The sequence below is a fragment of the Lupinus angustifolius genome, chromosome LG01 (assembly GCF_001865875.1).
Source record: "Lupinus angustifolius cultivar Tanjil chromosome LG01, LupAngTanjil_v1.0, whole genome shotgun sequence".
Taxonomy (NCBI): Eukaryota; Viridiplantae; Streptophyta; class Magnoliopsida; order Fabales; family Fabaceae; genus Lupinus; species Lupinus angustifolius.
Genome location: NC_032009.1, coordinates 19281159 through 19301212, shown reverse-complemented (window position 1 = coordinate 19301212; position 20054 = coordinate 19281159). Strand labels below are relative to the sequence as shown.

The 20054-nt window shown below is 30.5% G+C and overlaps 1 protein-coding gene and 1 long non-coding RNA gene across 3 annotated transcripts in view; one reads left to right on the top strand and one right to left on the bottom strand.

Annotated features, from left to right (window-relative positions):
• Positions 1-4219, bottom strand: part of LOC109351477 (aldo-keto reductase family 4 member C9-like) — a 5780-nt gene extending 1561 nt beyond the window's left edge. Inside the window, exons 1-3 of one of the 2 annotated variants that reach the window (XM_019592924.1) lie at positions 4065-4219; positions 3229-3279; positions 1685-1761 (exon numbers count right to left, since the gene is read on the bottom strand). In XM_019592924.1, coding sequence (XP_019448469.1) covers positions 1685-1761; positions 3229-3279; positions 4065-4184 — 248 coding nt within the window. In that variant the 5' untranslated portion in view covers positions 4185-4219. The remainder of the gene's footprint in view (positions 1-1684; positions 1762-3228; positions 3280-4064) is intronic. The other variant, XM_019592932.1, reaches the window with a different exon arrangement.
• The window catches only part of LOC109351491, a 20888-nt gene extending 2222 nt beyond the window's left edge, over positions 1-18666 (top strand). Inside the window, exons 2-3 of the long non-coding RNA XR_002108225.1 lie at positions 15295-15298; positions 18655-18666. This is a non-coding gene — a long non-coding RNA (uncharacterized LOC109351491). The remainder of the gene's footprint in view (positions 1-15294; positions 15299-18654) is intronic.

The following is a 20054-nucleotide window of genomic DNA, read 5'->3' as shown; positions in this document are numbered from 1 at the left end:
CTACATTGTCCTTGTTTCCGTTGCAGAGAAAGTGAAGACTAACATGTGGAAAAAACATTTTAAGAAGGAATTGGAGAAGCTAGCAACAACAGTGAATTATGATGAAGATCAAGGTAATTGTTATTTAGAATGTGAGAAGGTTGGAGGAACCAAGGAAGCGGCAGGATTAAAAAGATTGTTGTTACAATAGTCAGCCAGAGATAGTGTTGTTAGAGGAAAGTAAATTGGAATGTTTGGACAATTTAGTTCTTGGTTAAATCGGGATTCTAGATTTAAGGACTGGGAATGTTTGTTTTCCTTCGGTTAGAGCTTCATGTAGTATGTTGGTTATGTAGGACACAATAGTTACTTTAGAATTTTCTGTTTCAATTTTGCTTAATATTAATGGGAAAGGGAATCAGTAGTTTTCTTCATGTCTATTGTTCAACTACATAGAGGGTGAACCTAGACATAATGGTAAGGTTGCTACCTTGTAAACTACAGTCACGAGTTCCTAAAAATTGTCTCTCTACTTACGGGGATAAGACTGCATACATTTACCCTCTCAGACCCCACCAGGTCAGAGCCTCGTGCACCAGGTTATTTATGATTAAACAAGACTACGATTACACTGTTTTCTCAAGTATAAACTGTTTCGCTTTTGAAGCCTAGGAGGTGATTTCAACACAGTTAGGTTTCCATATGAGAGATTAAAAGATAGTAGAACTATGGCTTGCATGCTGAAGTTTGAACTTTGAATTCTTGCAAGTACTTTATTAAAATTCCAAATCCCTCTATCGTCAAGTTAAGTATTGATTTTGGATTGTTGTAGTTAAATGTTAATATACAAATGACTTGTTGCAGATTTGTAGCCTATATGCCACACATTGGACTTTCTACTTACATGTTTTGTGTTATTTAAGATCTAGTTCAGAAACATTAGCCTACATATGTTTGAGATACAAATCTATTTGGGATTCTTGTTGAACACAGGGTGTGATCTTTAACCTCGTCATAGTCTTCCGTGATAGCTAAAAAGGTTGTTGCAGAAATTAGGAGGGCATGATTTTATGGTAATGTTAGGACTAGGCCCGATTAAGACAGTATATAACAGAAGAGATAAGAATGGGGCTCAGTTAGTTAGGACTAGTTAATGAAGCAGTTAGAGTTAGTTAATTAGTTAGCCTATAAATAAGAAGAGGGGTTGAGAAGGAGATTTGTCTTGTGATTTTTCTAGAGTAGTTAGGGCCTTTGGGCATAGGGAGAGTTTTAGGACTATCAAATACCTAGAGAGTTCGGTGTAATTCTTACAGATTTCTATCAATAATATTCAGATTCTTTCTAATCTAATATAGTTTCTTTCAGGTAATGTGCAGATTCAAGGCCAACCCCACCGAGTGACAATAAGGCTTGGTTGTTGTACAGATTCAAGGATTTTGAATGTGTAGATCACTATCTGTAGAAAGTTTTTAGAGTTGAACAAAGAGCAATAAAATTGAACAATAATTTGCAAGGAGAAAAAATCATTAATGATGCATATATTATAATTCCCCTCTTTCTATATACAGGGTTAATTGAGAAATGAGTTATCTTACAAATTTCAGCCATCTAATCAAATTCAACAACTTTGAATTCAGCATCCTTCAAGTCTAATAAAAAAATAATTCATGAAAAAGTATCGAGAAATCTGCAGAAAAAGACAAACCAAAGCTTGGAGGTGATCCACATATCTTCACGTTTAACTACACCATCAGCAAACAACTTCTTCAGGCCATCACCAATCTACATTAGATATAAACCATGACAGTGTGATACCAAGAAGAGGATAGAAACTGTAACAATTAAAAATTTAAATTCTACAACCAACACAATCTGAATGGTGATTTTCACTTCATCATAGCCCGAAAAATTGTAGACTAATAGTAGTTACTTTAATCCACAGAATGTTAGAGGCGAAGGGGTGAAGGAAAAGGGGCAAAAGGCCATCATTGGCCACAAAAGTTGGGGAAATAAGATGGAGGCATGGAGTATATGCATTCCAATTCTATTTAATGATGCAGCATACCCGTTCTTCTGATTGAACGTCTTGTAAATGAGCTAACTAAAAGCTGGGTTTCTCTCTTTTAAAGATAAATGAACAAAATCAACAAATTCAAACAAAAACTTCAATTATCTACTAAACAAGCTCGAGTCAAGTGCAAACGTAGACAAGCTAAGCGTAATTAGGATTATAAACTGTCTAGGCCCCACAGTTTCTCATTCTTTTAGAGAAAAAGAAGCATCATTTATTTGCATAACTTTACATGTCAGCTTACTTGCATCCATTCCATTTCCTCCCTTCTCTACACTATAGCCATCATGAGCCATATCGGGACATGTGGGTCAGTGGGTGTGACCTCTGGCTCCAGATCTAAACAGTTATCTCATTTCATCTTCAGCAGTAAACACTGCTTTGTGATTGCAATATACAATCAGGAAGGTAACTTCATATTATCTTCTCTGCCTTGCTAGTTCTTTCACATCAAATCCTCAAATGTAGTCTGAAGCTCTTTACCAAGTGGCTTAGAACTGACTAAGAGAAATAAAAGATACGAATTGCAAATTCGATTTTACTTCCTTTTCTCGGACTTTTCTCATCATCATGCATTGTACATCTGCAGCCTTGCATGGTCACCAGAAGAAAAGCAACAGCTTGTTCTTTAATCTGTGTCTGTAATAGTTTAAGTCATGTTTATGTAACATTTAATTACTGAGTTACTGTATATTTGGTCAGTGTGCCTTAATGAATTTTCGTGTTTTCACCTCTGAATGTTTATAAAGCATTATTACCAAATAGCACTCTAATTTTTCTCGGGCTGCAAGACCAGAAGTTCATATCATTTTTATTCTGAAGTTTTTACACTGCTAACAAACGTGTTTTAACAACAAAAATCATTAACTATTTAGTTTAACCGATTTACTTGTTTGTACATTTCTGTGTGTTCACTATAGCAGCTGCAAACAAGGTAACATATCTGACTAAACCCACCTTCAAATTTAGCAAAAGTAACATAGTGAAGCTTTAAAACTTACCCCAAAAAAATAAATTTGTCATCTTTTAATCAAGCAGAAGATTGAGTGGAAATTTAGTGGACCAAATTCTATTGAATATTCCTCAATCATTTTCAGATTGTACCAAGAAATGGGTAAGCAATATCAAATTACTTCAGTGGCATAACAAATATATTATGCAGTATGCAATTGTCTCACCTCCTTTTCGTTGCCATAGAATTGAGCACAATCGATATGCCGATATCCAACCTGCATAAACATTTCCAAATTGATCCATTGTAAGGCATCTTTGTTCCAAAAACCATATCTATTGGCTCTTATTGTAAATAACCATAAGGCTAAATTACCATAAGGTTTATTGAAACTAAACATAGTACCCCTCCCTCTCGATTTTACACCTACACAAATCATCCATAATTTATATACATACATTACACTAGATATCTCCGCAAGCTGGGTTGGTAAGTGTAATTAAGTTAAATCTCATGGATGAGAGTATTAGGAGTCCCACATTGAGTAGAATAGTAAACTCAATGTGGTATTAAGCCACGAGGTTCTCCCACCTAATAGACTAGTCTTTTGGGTTGGGCTCTTCTCACGGGCTTAAGTCCTAATAGAGAGTATCTATGCAAACATGAGTGGTGAGTGTAATTAAGCTAAACCTCATGAGTATTAGTGTGAATGAGTGTAATTAACCTAATAGAGTGTAATGATGCGGCCGCAATATTGCGGTTGCAGTTACTGCCGCAACCGCATCACTCCGCAATTGTAGTGTGACACTGAATTATAATGATGCGGCCGCATCGGTCCGCAACGCAACCGCATCGGATGAGGCTACATCGAATTTAAAAAAATTCTTTTGAATCACAAAATAATTTACATGCAACGGCCGCAGTCCGCATCTGGATGGCCACAATCGCAATAACTGCAACCACAATTTAAATTTAAAGCAGTGAGCTAAACCTAGGCAAAAATAATATTTCCGTAACCTCCCGATCACAAGACAAACAACCTTATCATTACGCCGAGACTACCTTGACTGCAGTGGCTACGGCGTGAGCAACGACGCCAGGTTCAGCACGCCAAGTGCCCAAAGCAACAGATGGAATGTGAGCACCTGTGTTCAATTTGAACAATCGAAAAACATCGCCCATCTTCAATTTCAAATCAATCACTCATTCATCAATAACTCTTAATTATATATATTTTATCAAATTGTACTTTATTAATGGAAATAAATGATTTTTACTTAACTTTAGTAAATGATATTTTCATCAAAAATCATTCTTCCCTCACCTAATTTTCTAAAGTCTCAAAATTTCTTAATTGTGGATAATCATCTAAAAAATCAGTGTTATCAAACCCGAGCCGGACATCAACCCAGAAGAGGTCTTGTACAGGTTCTAACCGGTTAGACCGTCCGGTCCACTGGACCGGACAATGTCATAATATTATATACAATTACATATTATATAATTAATTAAAATAAGTTAATATGAATTAACACACTTATCAATATTATGTTTTTCATAATGCATATACATATAAATTAAAACAAAAATGCTTCAAATAAGATTAAGTCTTATATAATTAGAATTAAAAATCAAAACACAACTATCTCATATAGAGATTAAATATTCTAATTTATCCAAGTATCATTGTCTCCAATTAGGTTTTACTGTTTCAGACTTTTAGTCTTTTAGTTTTTAGGTTTTTTCTATTTGTTTATTTTAAAAAAATTGTTTTAATTTTTAAGGGGTAGTTGGTCTGCTCGTTTTAATATAACGGGTTAACCCGGTCCAACCGGGTTGGACCGGATTATTTACGATCCAAAACGGTCCCATATGGGGAACGACTTATTGGCCAAAACGATGCCGTTATGGTTGTCGGGCGACGGTTGAACTGGTCGGACCGTCCGGTCCGGTCCGGTTCCAACAACACTGAAAAAAAATATACATTGATATTATATTTTGTTGTAAACTATTTGTATTTTATCTTCACGAAAATTGTATATAATGATTACACTAGCAATATGAAGATATTACAATCATAATTAATTACATTTGAAGACTTCGTAACACGTTTTTGGAATCAACATTATATTTTTGTGGTCAAAATGTATAAAACTTTCTTTACTAGTATTTTTGGATTACATTGGTTTTTAAATTTGAAATCTCGACTAGGGAGTCGATTATAGACTGAAAACATATTAGCATTTACTCATTCATTAGTTGGACCCTCACTAATCTTGGGAGCATATTTGTTATTTTAAAAGTTTGTTAGTTCATGTGTTACTTGCTAATTTTTTCAGAAAAATATTTTATTATTAAAATTTTAATTTAAATATATTTTTCAACTAATCCATGTGACACATATTTAGAAGTGTGATTCCTCTAACTGCATGGACTATTTTATACTATTAATTTATTTGATTGTTTTATTTATTCACCACAAGATTTTATCTTTCTCTTACATATTTCAATAAATAATAAAGAATTAAGACTATATAGTTCCAAATAAAAATATATTTGTTGGTTTAATGTGTTCTATTTAATTTTTGGAACAAAACTAGTATAGCAAGACCCTACAAATAATAAGTTGATGAAAAGAAAGGAACACTTTCAAGCATTTCTTCATCTTTAATGTGATTATTGCTTTTATGTTTTTAATATATTTATGTTATGACTTAAACGCAAAAGGAAAACTCAACCAAAAAAACTAATCTATTAAGTGAGAAAATCTCATAACTTAAGTATCACATTAAATTTGTTATTTTATTCAATGTGAGACTTCTAACAATTTATTTGCTTTATTGCATTTATCACTTAATTAAAGAATTTTTTTTGTCTTACTATTATTTATAAGAAAATATTTTGTTTGTTAAGATATTTATATGTGTTTTATTTATTATATTTGTTGTTATTATTATTAAATTGAATAGAGGTGACCCATCTTGATCATTATGAATTGTCTACTGGAAAAAGGTGACTCACGACACTCACTCCATCCTTATATCTACAGAATTTTTTTTTTGTTCTCTAAAATATATTGTATTATTTTTTATTTAAAAAAAGATTTTGAGAAAAAAACTACCAATATTTAAAATGTTTACTTTCTCATTAATTAATCATTGTTTGTAATTATATTTTTTGTTATTGCTATTATTGTAATTACTAATGCTACAATTACTATTATATAAAAATAAAATAAGTAAAAACAAGGAGATACATGTTATGTGTTGTAGGATTGACAATTAAGGTTGAGTACTTGCCTTAAACATGGGTAGGGCAAATTTGGAGGCTGCCCAATATGTACAAATATATAAATATATAAATATATAAATATATATATACTAATAATATAAAATAAATAATATATAATTTACATGCAAATATACAAATGTATTTATCATAATAAACAATCATATAAATGGAAAAATATATACAAAATACAAATGTATATATATAATATAGAACATACATTATACATAAGGAACACTACATATGAATATATATATATATATATATAATACAAAATACAAATGTATATATAATAAGAAAATGTATATATTTGTAAAGTAAAAAAAAGATAGGAATAATTGGGTTGTGTTTCATTCAGAAACATAGAGGCAATATATACACAAATGTATATCTCTAATTTGATGATTATGCTCCTATAACTCAGCCATCTACTCCTATAATTAAGCTATTCCGATATAAGAGTTTCCATATTTACAACAAGAATTATCAATTTTATTTTAGTTATTAATAATTGTTTATAATTCAATTTATTATTCAGCATAGAAAGGTGATGACATTGATGTAAAATGTCATTAATTATATATTTGCTATTTGTTTTCCACATATACATTAAGGGTATAATTTTTTTTCAAGAGTGTGGTTTTGTCATTAGGCACAATAATTCTTAACAATTATGTATATCACTTATGCATAGAAAATGAAAACTTTGACTCCTTATGTATATGACATCAATAACATAAATAAAATGATTATATCACAATTCTCAACCACAACATGTACTCAAAGTTTGATGATATAAGAAGACTAATTTCCTAACACGTTATGTTTCTAAAATATTTATGTATCACTAGAGATTTCAGTATGAAGTTGGTTTACTTCATATTTCTATTGGCCACTTTTGTTTTTTTGATATTGCACTTTAAAAAATGATTTCAAATATATAAAACACGATTTATTCTTTCTAGGAAATTAATTCTTTTGTGAAAAAATTTCTAATATATAAAGATTATACATTTAATCTCAAACAATAGAAACGTTATTTGATAAACACGTGAATATATATCAACACGCCAATAGATATAAATATAGATAGAGATAGATATAAAGATATAGAGAAAAATATATATAGATATAAATATAGATAGAGGTATAGATACAAATATGATATTGATATAAATATGGATATAGATACATATATAAATACGAATATGGATATCGATATAGATACAAATATTGATAGAGGGAGTCTCTACAGCACCTGGAACGGGAACCTTATGTCCTTTTTGCAACGACCAAGCTGAAACTACTCAACATCTTTTCTCCTCTTATAACTTCACATATTCGGTTTGACAGCTTCTCTATAATTGGTTGAAAATAAACATAATTCTTCCTCTTTAGCCCATTCATCATTTTACTAATCACATGGGCATGATACCACACAGACGTTATTTGAATCGTTGGAGTATCATTTGGTTAACTACTATTTGGACTATCTGGAGGTCTATGAATGACTTTATTTTTAATTATGTTCAATTCTCTTTTGAGAAAATTCTTGATTCCACTAGGGTTAATTCTTGACTTTGGATCAATGGGCAGATGAGCAAAGATTAAACCACTTTTTCTGGATAGTGAATCACATTTCTTGTCTTGATATTGTGTTGTAATAGTTTTTAGCCTTTTTCTTTCTTTTTTTCTTCTTTTTCTCTTGTAATTATCTCTTCTTTTAATAAATCCTTTCCTTTTTGCCGATAAAAAAGAAGATACGAATATAGATAGAGATATAAATATAGATATATATACTTATAAAAGTATATATAAAGATATAGATATATACAAAGATATTAAATGTGAGAACTTTAGAAAACTCTTGGAATACCAATAGATTAAATATTTACTTTAATATATTACATGCATTAATTTTCTATGAAATATATTTGATATATTACTTGTATAACATGATGAGAGATCCATTTACAAAAGAATGGTGACAATTTTTAATAAAATGGTAAGCATGGTTTCAACCAACTATATTATTAGATGAAAAAAATATATATTTCAAAGTATATTTAGATGACAAATCATTTACACATATGATAAATGAACCTCTCCACCCAAAATATAATACTTAACCTAAGTGAAAATAACATGATGAGGAATTTAAATACAAGAATAATAAAGATTGAATTGTATTATATTTCTAAAAAAATCAAAACAAGTAACACTTTAGGGCAGTCTAAGAAAATAGAGGATTTGATACTTTAATTATCATCCTTGTTGATACTATAGTTTAAAATATATATGCTCTTAGGTGTCACCCCTATTCAAACAAAAAATCAAAATAAAGTGTAAAGGAATAAAATATCACACTAATTAAGTGTTTATCTCATTTAACCTTTCAAATTATAAAAGGATACTCTAGCCCTTAGCATACAACTAATTTTTAATACAATATATGGTTACATAAGTATTTTTTTTTCATATATAGACTTTTCCATCTCAATCACTCAACAATATACAACAATATTTACCAAGTGAGAAAAACACATTCACATACCAACATACTTTATAATACATTATAGAGTAAATTACATTGACACCTCATGAGTTTTAGTAAAATTATACAAAATATCTCTCACTTTTTTACACCTACACAAATTTCCCCTAATTTTTATACTTTTATTACACTGATCTTGCATAAGAAATAAGTGTAATATTTTAAACAAAAAATGTGATAAATACAATTAAGTTAAACAAAACATGATATATTGTGGAGACAAGTCCAAATAATATATGAGTCAATATTTCTTTATTATTTTTGGTTCGTTACACTATATTATAAGAGCGATTTAAACAACATTTCTTTAGAATTGTTGATGCATTTTGTAACCAAAAACAATAAAGATACATTGATTTGTATATTATTTAGACTTGTCTATACAATATATCATATTTTGTTTAACTTAATTGCATGAATCATATTTTTTGTTTAAAAGATTACACTTATTTCTTATGCAGGGGTGGTCAGGGTAATGAAAGTATAAAAACTATGGGAGGTTTGTGTAGGTGTAGAAAAGTGATGGGTGATTTGTGTAATTTAACTAAAATTTAGAAAGTGTCAATGTAATTTACTCTATGTTATATTATTTAGGTGAGGAGATGGATGATTTTTCATATACACTCAATTTTAACCCTTGATCATATTTTCATCATTGGTATAGTTAGTTGAAGTCATGATCATTACTAGATACAAATCTAGATTAATGACCGAAAATGAGTATAAGTAAAAAATATGTAATTAATCCCCTCAACATATTATGATAGCTATATATATATATATATATAATCAATTTCATTTAATTTGCATATCATAGTAAATTATTCATTAATTACTTATAGCTACTTACAATAGAAATATTACTACCAAGACAATTTTGTTCAATATTACCAAATGTATTATCGTATTAACGTATGTCAACTAATCTTTTCATGATACGTAATTGCTCCTCTCACTAAGTATTACTCTAAGTATTCAAATGTTTAACATTTTGGTCTTTTCGAGAATTCAAATTTCAACTATTTATCAAGTTTAAGGTTTAACCTTTCAAATCATAAAGGGTTACTATAGCCCTTAGAACACAACTATTTTTTTACATATATTTTTCCACATTAGACTTTTCCATCTCAATTACTCAACATGTGGACCATATCTTCTATCTCATGATATTGTGTTATTCTATGTATTATGAGATGTGATTAGTTAGAAAAATACTTAATAATTAAACTTTTAATTTAAATATATTTTTCAACCAATGATAATTCATACACATGGGGTGACACAAAATGTGGGACAATAGATGTATTTCCCTCAACAATACTTATAGCGACTACAACAAAAAAATATTACTACCAACACAATTTCCTTGGAATGAAAATAGATATTTGTATTCATATTCTTAGTCTTAAGAAAGTCTTAAATTGAAGCTGAAATTAAGATTTGAGGCTTTAGTAATTCATTTACATGACTCTTACTTAATACTCTAATAAAACCTATCATATAGATATTAGTTACCCACTACACTTATAGATATATAACTAATTCATACTATATATTTAATCCCTCCGGCTTAAAATATTATATTAATGAGACAAAATATGTGCGATATTAATTATACTAATGAAACACACTAACTATGAACAAAACTAATAAAACAAAATTAATAATTGGTGAAAATGTAGCTTACATGATTGGAATGAATTGGTTTTATACAGTGTGAGTGTGGAGTCATAAGGTGATCTGATGGTGAAGAGGGTAGTCATAAGGAATGAAGTATAGGAGATTGAGAGTGGAGTCTCACTCACAACATAATACTAACACAAAAAATGGGTTGGGTTAGGAAGAGTAACACTTATCCCTTACTCGATCATAAATATTGTTTGAATTATTTTTATGAACTTAAATCTGATTCTAGACTTGAAGATATTCTGACTTCATATATCATCTGGGCTAGTCTTTGAACCTAAATTCAGTCACATACTCGATCAAATATATATGTATATCATTTTCGATAAAATATTCTTAGTATTATTTATTATTATTTATATATAATTTGACATATGAAATGACATATGTATATAATGTTAATTATGTATATATGATGAAAAATTAGAGAACCAATAATATTTTGACCAAATAAATGTCATTAATTTATAAATAATTAAATAGAATTACATACAAATATGATGAATGAACGATCATGAGATGGATGAGTCGAGTCATGCTTATTATTGTCTGATCCTAAATGTTATTTGGGTCTAAATTTTTAACCTGGATTCGACATAAACCCGACCATATTCATCAGTCAAACGAGGTGAGCTGGTAGGATCGAGTTCTGCTCACCCCTACTACACATTTGTCTATTGGTTCATTTATATAGAAAGAGAAACAAATAACTTCATCCATAAATGTAAAAAAACACCAACCAATTATATGTTCACAAAGTAATAATTGATTTTACCTATTTTAGGGTCGAATTATTTGCACTCTAAATTTATATTCATACTTCTAACTAACTCCTCATACTAATTTTTGTTTTTTATTTTACTAAATTATAATTGATCAATAAGTAAAGTAAATAGACATTTAAGAGCACCACTATTCCATCACAAACCATCAACAACATATAGAACATATACAAACAATATCAACATATATATTTATAGGACAATGTCCCATTTTTGGGGTATGAGATAATGTCCCATTTTATTAAACTAATTAATATGACATTTTAATTACCTTAATATATATATAGGAGAATGTGATATAGAAGAGGTAGATATGGAAAAACAAGAACCTCTTTATGAATTTCCAATAAAAGTCTCAAAAGAATTCTCTTGTGCTCAAATTTGGTGTCTCTTGTGGCTCAATACCTAAACGTAGTTCAAGATCTAACTCACTTTTCTTCTCTTCAATTATCTCCATTACAACACTATTTCCCTTTATTTCATTGCTGGAACTCGAACTAGAACTTTCTCTCCCGATAAATAAAGGAAGTGCATCATTATCATGATCATGATCATGATCCTTAAGTTGATGAAGAATTTCATCATGATCATTGGTTTTCTTCATTGAAATATCTAAAGAAATAAAATTTTCTTCACAAGATTGTCTAAGTTTGGCTCTATCTCTTCTATGAATATTCATGTGGCCACCTAGTGCTTGTGCATTTGAGAATCCTCTCTTACAAAAAGCACAAGTAAATGACCTTATAACTTGTCCTACACCACTTTGATCATTAGAACTACTCCATTTTGTGTGTTCATATTTCTCAGAATTTTGAGGATTAAAATCCATTTTTTTTCTCTATTAAGAAGATGGGTAAATAAAAATTAGACAAGGAGAAAAAATTATAGTAATAAGTGTTTTAAAAATGAGGTCAATAGGGTAGTTATGATATATTTATAATGACTTTGGAAAACAACATAAGCATGTATTTAAGAGTTTGTTTAGTTTGTTTTCCTCATATATTTAATATGTCAGCTGAATAATATAGTTAACAGCTTACAATATATAGTTTTAAAAAGATGAGAGAACCCTAAAATTAACCAATTGAATAAAAATATTTTTTTTGGTATTATCCAGAGTATCCCCTCAATCTTTTGGGTAAAAAACTAATCTTTTTCGGAATGTGTGATTATCGCTCCCAAAAAATGCAGCTATTAGGATTTGAACATTTGATCTTTTGGTCATCCTAGGAATCTAATGCGTCATTACACCACTAGACCAACACTTTGTTGGTCAATTGAATAAAAATATGGATTAATAAATATTAATTAAGAGTGGAAATCCACTTACTTCAAGAGTAAGTTTTTAAAACTTAATCTTCATCCTAACCATCAATTTTATGTATATCTAATGATTTAGGTCTATTAACTAATTCAAACCATTAGATTTTCCTAAATTGATGGTTAGGATGAAGAGTAAGATTAAAAAACTTACTCTTGAAGTAAGTGAATTTCCTTATTTATAATTAATAGATACTATCATATTATAACATGGTTTTAACTGCATTCAAAATATAAAAAACTATATATCAAAAATTATATATTTAATATCTTGAAAATCTTAAATGTATGATTTTAATAGTAAAATGTTTTTTGAAACCATAAATATTCCTAGTACATAGGACCATCATTCTAAAAGTCAAGAATGTAGAGTTATGTGATTAAGTAATAATAGTATTAAAATTTTACACTCACAATCAATAAATAGTTTGGAGATAACTAAATTCCTTAATAATTTGACTCTACTATATTTTTTGGTACTACCAAAGATATCCTCTTACCTTTTAGGTAATGAACTAGTCTCTTTTAGGATGTGTGACTGCCTCTCCTAGGAATCAAACCCTTGACTTTTTGGTCATCCTAAGGATCTGTCGGGGTCTTATACCACTAAATCAACGTCGTGTCGCTCATCCTAGAAATCTAATATGACCTTACACTACTAGATCAATGTTGTGTTGGTTTCTACTACGTATATAAACAATGTTTTGTTTAGAAAAGCTATACATCGTAAATAAACTCATAAAATAATATAGCAATATAGTTTGTTTTCATTGATTCTACTAGACATATTTTCTTTATATTGTCCTGAGGGATCAATAAGAATTAATATGATTTTTATTTCGTGCTCTTTTAGGCTTTATGAAAAGCTAATAAACGTTTTCACTATAGGTGAAAAGTTAACTCAGGTTTTACTTAACCTATTATAATTGATAAAATTACAGCTGTCATTTACTAATTATTTTTTAAATAACTGAAATATTTGAAGAAATGAGAGATCAAATTGAAATTTTAGCCTTATTGTAGTGGCATTAAACTCTTCATTTAGACTTTGAAGGGTTGATATGTAAAAATAAAAATTGATCCTTTTCCACCAAAGTACTAATTATTTTTTCTATGATAACAAGAGTTTTTTAATTAATTATTTTTTTGTAAAAAAGGTTTAGGATGAGAAGAATACTAAACAAAATATACTATGCTTATTAAACATGCACATTTAGAAATAAAATCCCAAATTGACCCCTTTCTTCTATTCAATTAGACCCCAAAAAAAATGTTTGAGGGAATTAACAATTTGGTCCGGAAAATAGAAAGTGGCCACATAATCCCTAAAGATATTTTTGGTAAAATAATAATCCCTCAAACTTTTTTTTGAAACAATTTAGTCCATAGAAAAGTGAATGTAATTAAAATTTTAAGGACCAATTTGTTTCATAAATAAAAATATATTATGGCCTATCATGTGACATTATCAATTAGGACCAAATTTTCACATGAACATGTATATTTTGACTCTTTTTGTCCTATCAAATTGATCATATAATCCACACTATTTTTATGACATTTTAACTACTTAATCACCTCTAATAGATGAAATTATACTTATATATGATTAAAACTTGTTTAAATGGTCAAATATCATCTGTAGGCTTAATCCAAATGAATAATCGAAAAAGCCATATTTCTGGATAAAACTTGACCAGACTCAACAAAAGTTTATACTTTATACTTGTTTATGACATTGTTTAGCAATTTCAATATCAATTTTTCGGCAATCAAAATGACATTGTTGCCAAGGATTTGCATCTAAATCTTAGCATTACATAATTAAATTATCATTTCAAGCAATTTTAATTTTTGTTTACATTTTTTTTCTGCAAGTTGGGTTTATTAATCTACACTTGAGGTATTTTGTGTGTGTTTAGGGTCTAAAAGCCAACATGGATTATGAGACATTTTATCACGACTCAACTCATGATGAACTTTTAATCATAAACATGATGCTCTTACATGAACTCGATATACTCAATTGGCAGATAACCACAATTCAATAAAGAGTGACTTGTGAGGGATGTTAATCGCCTGACCATGTATTACCCATAACCCTTTACGGGGGGAGGGAGTTGCAATATATGGAGGACCCTTACCTAGACAGAACCTCCAAACTTGAAAGTAGCATACATAAATTCATGGAATTGCCTCTAGAGAGCGAGAGGAGTTTTGACGTCTCATTGAGAAATCTAGAGACTCAAGTATGTTTGTAACCACACACTTAAATAATCTTCAAGTTTCTCAACCAGAAGAACCATCAACCATTACACTGGTTTACACTGATCATCAACCTCTCACTCATGAAGTTGAGGAGACAATAGGTAAAATTGTCAAGGAAAGGTTAGTTGATAGTTTACTAGTAGTTAGGCCATGCATTTCACAATTTCATATGGCACATACAAGCATTGCCAATGATTTCATCTTTAGCATACACACTCTCTCAGAAGAGATGATAAATTGAAGGATAAGTCCTAGGAAAAGCATAAAAATGATCAAATCAATTAAGTCTAGTGCCTATTGTTGGAAAGATTAAACATCATTATGCAATGGTATCAACACATAAATGTCATAGTGTTTTGGTTGATCAAACTCCGTGATCCCTAAGATCACGAAGTAACGTAAAACAAGTGACATTAAAGAAGGGCTTCCTATGAGACAACCCAATATATTTTTCTGTTTTACTTTTGTTTCTGTTTTTGTATTTTGTGCTTTGATGTGTGTTGTTGTGCAGATAAGAGCTTACTCTTGTTGGACTGAGAACAACCCAAACCTCACAAAGAGGGTCAATTTGGCCTAATATTGGATAACTTCACTAAAACTTTTGGCTTCTTAATGTTAACTTCACTTGCACATTGCATAAAGAGTGATATGTGTATGGAATAACATGTTTATTGAAAATATATTTTACTCTAATTGTAATAAGTTATACTTAGTCATCATAAGTGGCATGAACTTTAAAATGATAGAAGTTATCTTAAATCTGGAGGTTGTATGAGTGATGCAAGTATTGAGCTATACATTTTTCATGAAATTTTTTAAAAGCTATATTAACTTGCACTTTTGATTTTGTTCGCATCTCTAAGTAATCTAAGTTGATAGAAAAAATAAAGAAACTCAGAAGTGATATAGGCATTGAGTATGATTCTAGCATGTTCGATGAATTTTATAAAGTAAATGATATTATTCATGAAACAACTACACCATATTCACATGAAATGAATGGTAGAGCTGAAAGAAAGAATAGAACATTAACTGTAATACCTATTATGCAAAATTCTGGTGCAGCACCCTCTTGGTGGGGTGAAATTTTATTAATTGTTTTCTATATGCTAAATAGAGTCCTTAAGGCTAAAAGCAAAATTTTCCTACATGAAAATTTTAAGAATAGACAATCAAATTCATCTTAATTGAGAATATGGGTTAAACTCACAAGTAGAGCTTCTAAATGTGTATTCACCGGGTATGTTATAAATAGTAAGACATGCATGTTTTATGATCTTGCACAAAAATGATCATTGGATATAACGATGTTGACTTCAATAAAAATAAATTATCTTTCAAATTGAGAAATAGTGAGGGTACTTCAGCTAGTCACATACCTATGATTAGAGATAATTATAAAGATGAAAGGTTAGAGATAAAACCTATAAGAAGATGATCTATCAAATATTCAAGAAGCTATGACTTCTATGGATGTTGATTTGTGACAAGAGGCCATAAATGATGAGATAGGTTCTATAGAGTCTAATAAGACCTCGCATTTAGCCAAAATGCCTCCTAGTTGCAATCTCATTAGTTGTAAGTGGATATTGAAAAATAAACTAAAACCTGATGGTACAATGGATAAATATAAGGCTCGCCTTGTAGCAAAGAGGTTTAGATAAATGGATAATGTAAATTTCTTCGATACATTTTCACTTGTGGCTAGAATAACATCTATTAGATTACTAACATTGCCTGTTATGATACATGACTTAGTTGTACATTAAATGGATGTAAAGACCGTTTAAATGGTGATTTAAAAGAAGAAATATATATGAAACAACATGAAGGTTTTGTAATCCATGGGCAAGAAAATAAGGTCTGCAAGTTAGATAAGTTGTTGTATGGTCTTAAGCAAGCACCTAAATAGCGGCATGAAAAGTCTGACAATTTGATTGTCTCAAATGGGTTTGAAGGTGAATGAAAGTGACAAATGCATTTTTACAACTCCGAAAATAATATTTGCACTATCGTATGTCTATATGTAGGCAACTTACTCATATTTGGTTCCAACATGCATGTCGTGAATAATGTGAAATCATTATTGTGTAACAACTTTGATATGAAAGACCTTGGAGAGAGAAATATAATTATTGGTATAAATATTACTATGTCAAAAGAAAAAATTTCTTTGGATCAGACTCACTATATGGAGAAAATCTTAAAGAAATATAAATATTTTGACTACAAACCTGTTAGCACACTATATGATCCAAGTATAAAATTATTTAGGAATACTAGTGAAGGTGCAAGACAAAATAATGATGTTGACATCATTGACAGCCGTCAGTATGACATTGATTGCACTAGACCCGACATTGTCTATGTTGTATGATTATTGTGCATATAAGTAGACCTAGTATGGAGCATTGACATGCTATAGAAAGAGTCATGAGGTACCGTAAGAGAACAATGAACCTTAGATTATACTACCTAGGGTTTTCGATTGTCCTAAAGGATTTAGTGATGCTAATTGGAATATTCTTTCATATGATTCCAAAAGCAACCAATGCTATATATTTAGTATAGCTAGTGAGATTGTTTCTTGAAAGTCAAAGAAACATACAATTTTTGTTCAATCCACTATAGAAGTCTAGATGATAACACTAACAACGACTAATGAAAAAGTAAGTTGGTTGAGAAACTTACTTATAGAGATTCCCCTATAGAAAAAATTGGTACCAGCAATGGTGATTCATTATGATAGTATTGTGACTATTACAAAGATTGAGAATCGTTTTTATAACGGTAATGGTTGGGGATACTTGAAATATATTATTGTGTTAGTCTCACGTTGCCTAGTATTGTCAATGTTATATATTAGACTTAGGTCCCTTGTTATTAAGTGCACCAGATAGATATACAAAATGAAAACACCCTATGGGCATTTGGACTCATAGGTGTGTTAGGGTTTGTAATCCTTATTCTCTAATAATATCTTGGTAGCCACCCAGCGCTTCCGGGGACATAGACACAATTGGTCGAACCTCGTTACCAATTTCTCTCGTTTATTCTCTTCTATTTATTCTATGCACTTTATTTGGTTGCTTGTGGCCAATGTTACACAAATTTATTTAATTGGTATCCAAGCCAATTGGTAGATGACTCTTAACCCATGCGCAAGATAATGGCTAAAGAGAGTGAAGGCGTGATGGCTAGACAATGTGTGTCAAAGGTACTATGCAATGATAAATTAGATGAGTTGAATGAGAAGAAAATATGACGAAATTATGGTGGGGTGATATATGTTGATCTAGAACCACAAAATTTGATGTACTGGATTAGGATCAATGTGGAGATAGGGACTCATGTGTTGAGTTAGGCCTTGAGACAAGTATTGACAATATCTCTCTAGATGTTGAGAGAATGATATCATTTGAGATGAAAAGTGGAATATCATAATGGCATGTCTGGAACGTCATAGTGAATGATATTAATTGTTAGAAAATCCAAAAAAGCATAGAGGCATTGACTGACTTTGACGTAGTGTGTAACATGGGCATTAAATTTGATGCAAGGTGTAACACGGATGTTGGTAAAGATGCAGGGTGTGACATGAGCATTGGTAAAGATGCAAGATGTGACATGAGCATTGGCTTGAATACAAGGATGTGACACGAGCAATGGTTAGCATTGATGCAAGGTGTGTGCTGCAGGTATAATCCTTATAGTGGAGTATGGTAGTTCTTTTGAACTATGATTGTCGGACTAGAAAATGGTGGTAGCGGTTGAGGCTTTCCAATGAAGCTCAATGGTCCAGTTTGACTGAGTATTGAAGAGGGCGATTGGTGAACTTTTATGTAGAGGTTTCATATATCGAAAGACTTCCTAGTAATAGGTGGCTAGCCAATATGTTTCATTTGACGGCGGTACAGGAAACATCACTAAAAGTTTGGAGAGCTAGGCTCTTAGTAACACCGTCAAGGATACTCAAAAGGTTTATGTTGTAGGAGAGTTGACTCTTATGTTGAGGAGTTGTTAAAGAAAATTGGGCTTTGAGCAAGTTGAAGTCATATATTCGCTAAGGTGGAAATTTTTTAGTAGATTTCATAAGGAGCGAGATATTCATCTATTTCAATGAAGGTGGAGAATGTTAGGGATGCTTGAAATATGTTATTGTGTTAGTCTCATATTGCCTATGATTAAAATAGAGTAGAACATGAATATTATATATTGGACTCAGGTCCCTTGTTATTAAGTGCACCAGATAGAAACATAAAATAGAAATACCTCATGGGCACTTGGGCCCATGGGTATGTTAGGGTTTGTAATTCATATTCTGTAATAATATCTTGCTAGTCGCTCAGCGCTCCCGGAGATGTAGGCACAATTGATCGAACTCCATTACGAAATTCTCTTATTTCTTGTCTTCTATTTATTATATGCATTTTATTTAATTGCTTATGGCCAATGTTGTGCAATGATCATTTCCGTTGCACCAACAATAAGAAATGATAAATACGTCATAGGCACAATGTTATTAGAATGTTACTCTCAACAGGAGCTGTTAGAGTGGATCATGTATGCAATAACTTAACAGATCCTTGGACAAAATGATTAGCAGTAGAGAAATTCCAAAGTACTTCTAAGGGTGTGTGACTATTGACCTTAGAATGAGGATCACTCATGATGGTAACCCAATCTAACTGACTAAAGATCCTAATAAATTAGTTAAAATGAGTAATAACTAGTTATGAAGTGATATGAGAATGAACATGCTATAAAATTATGAGAAACATGATTCTTGTAGTAGATGTAAGGATGAGTTAAACTCTTAATAAGATTTATATTCCAATTGGAATGGAGTACTAGACTAGTAGAATACCGTTGATAGACTCACCTATGTGAATGTGGAAGTAGAAGTCGCTTCATATTAAAAATTTAGGTGCATAAATTTATAGAGCATTCACTATACTGGGATAAACGTGCATGACCTTTAATGCACGAGATTTACAGAATACACATTTGAAAAAGTTGTGTGTGGTTTGATGTCGGGGTAAAGTTCAAGACTAAAAGACACTCTAGTAAAATCTAAATTTTATTCAACATGCAAAGGTTCAAGTCACATGACACCTTTGTTTATGCATAATCTTATTGAGATCACAAAAATTT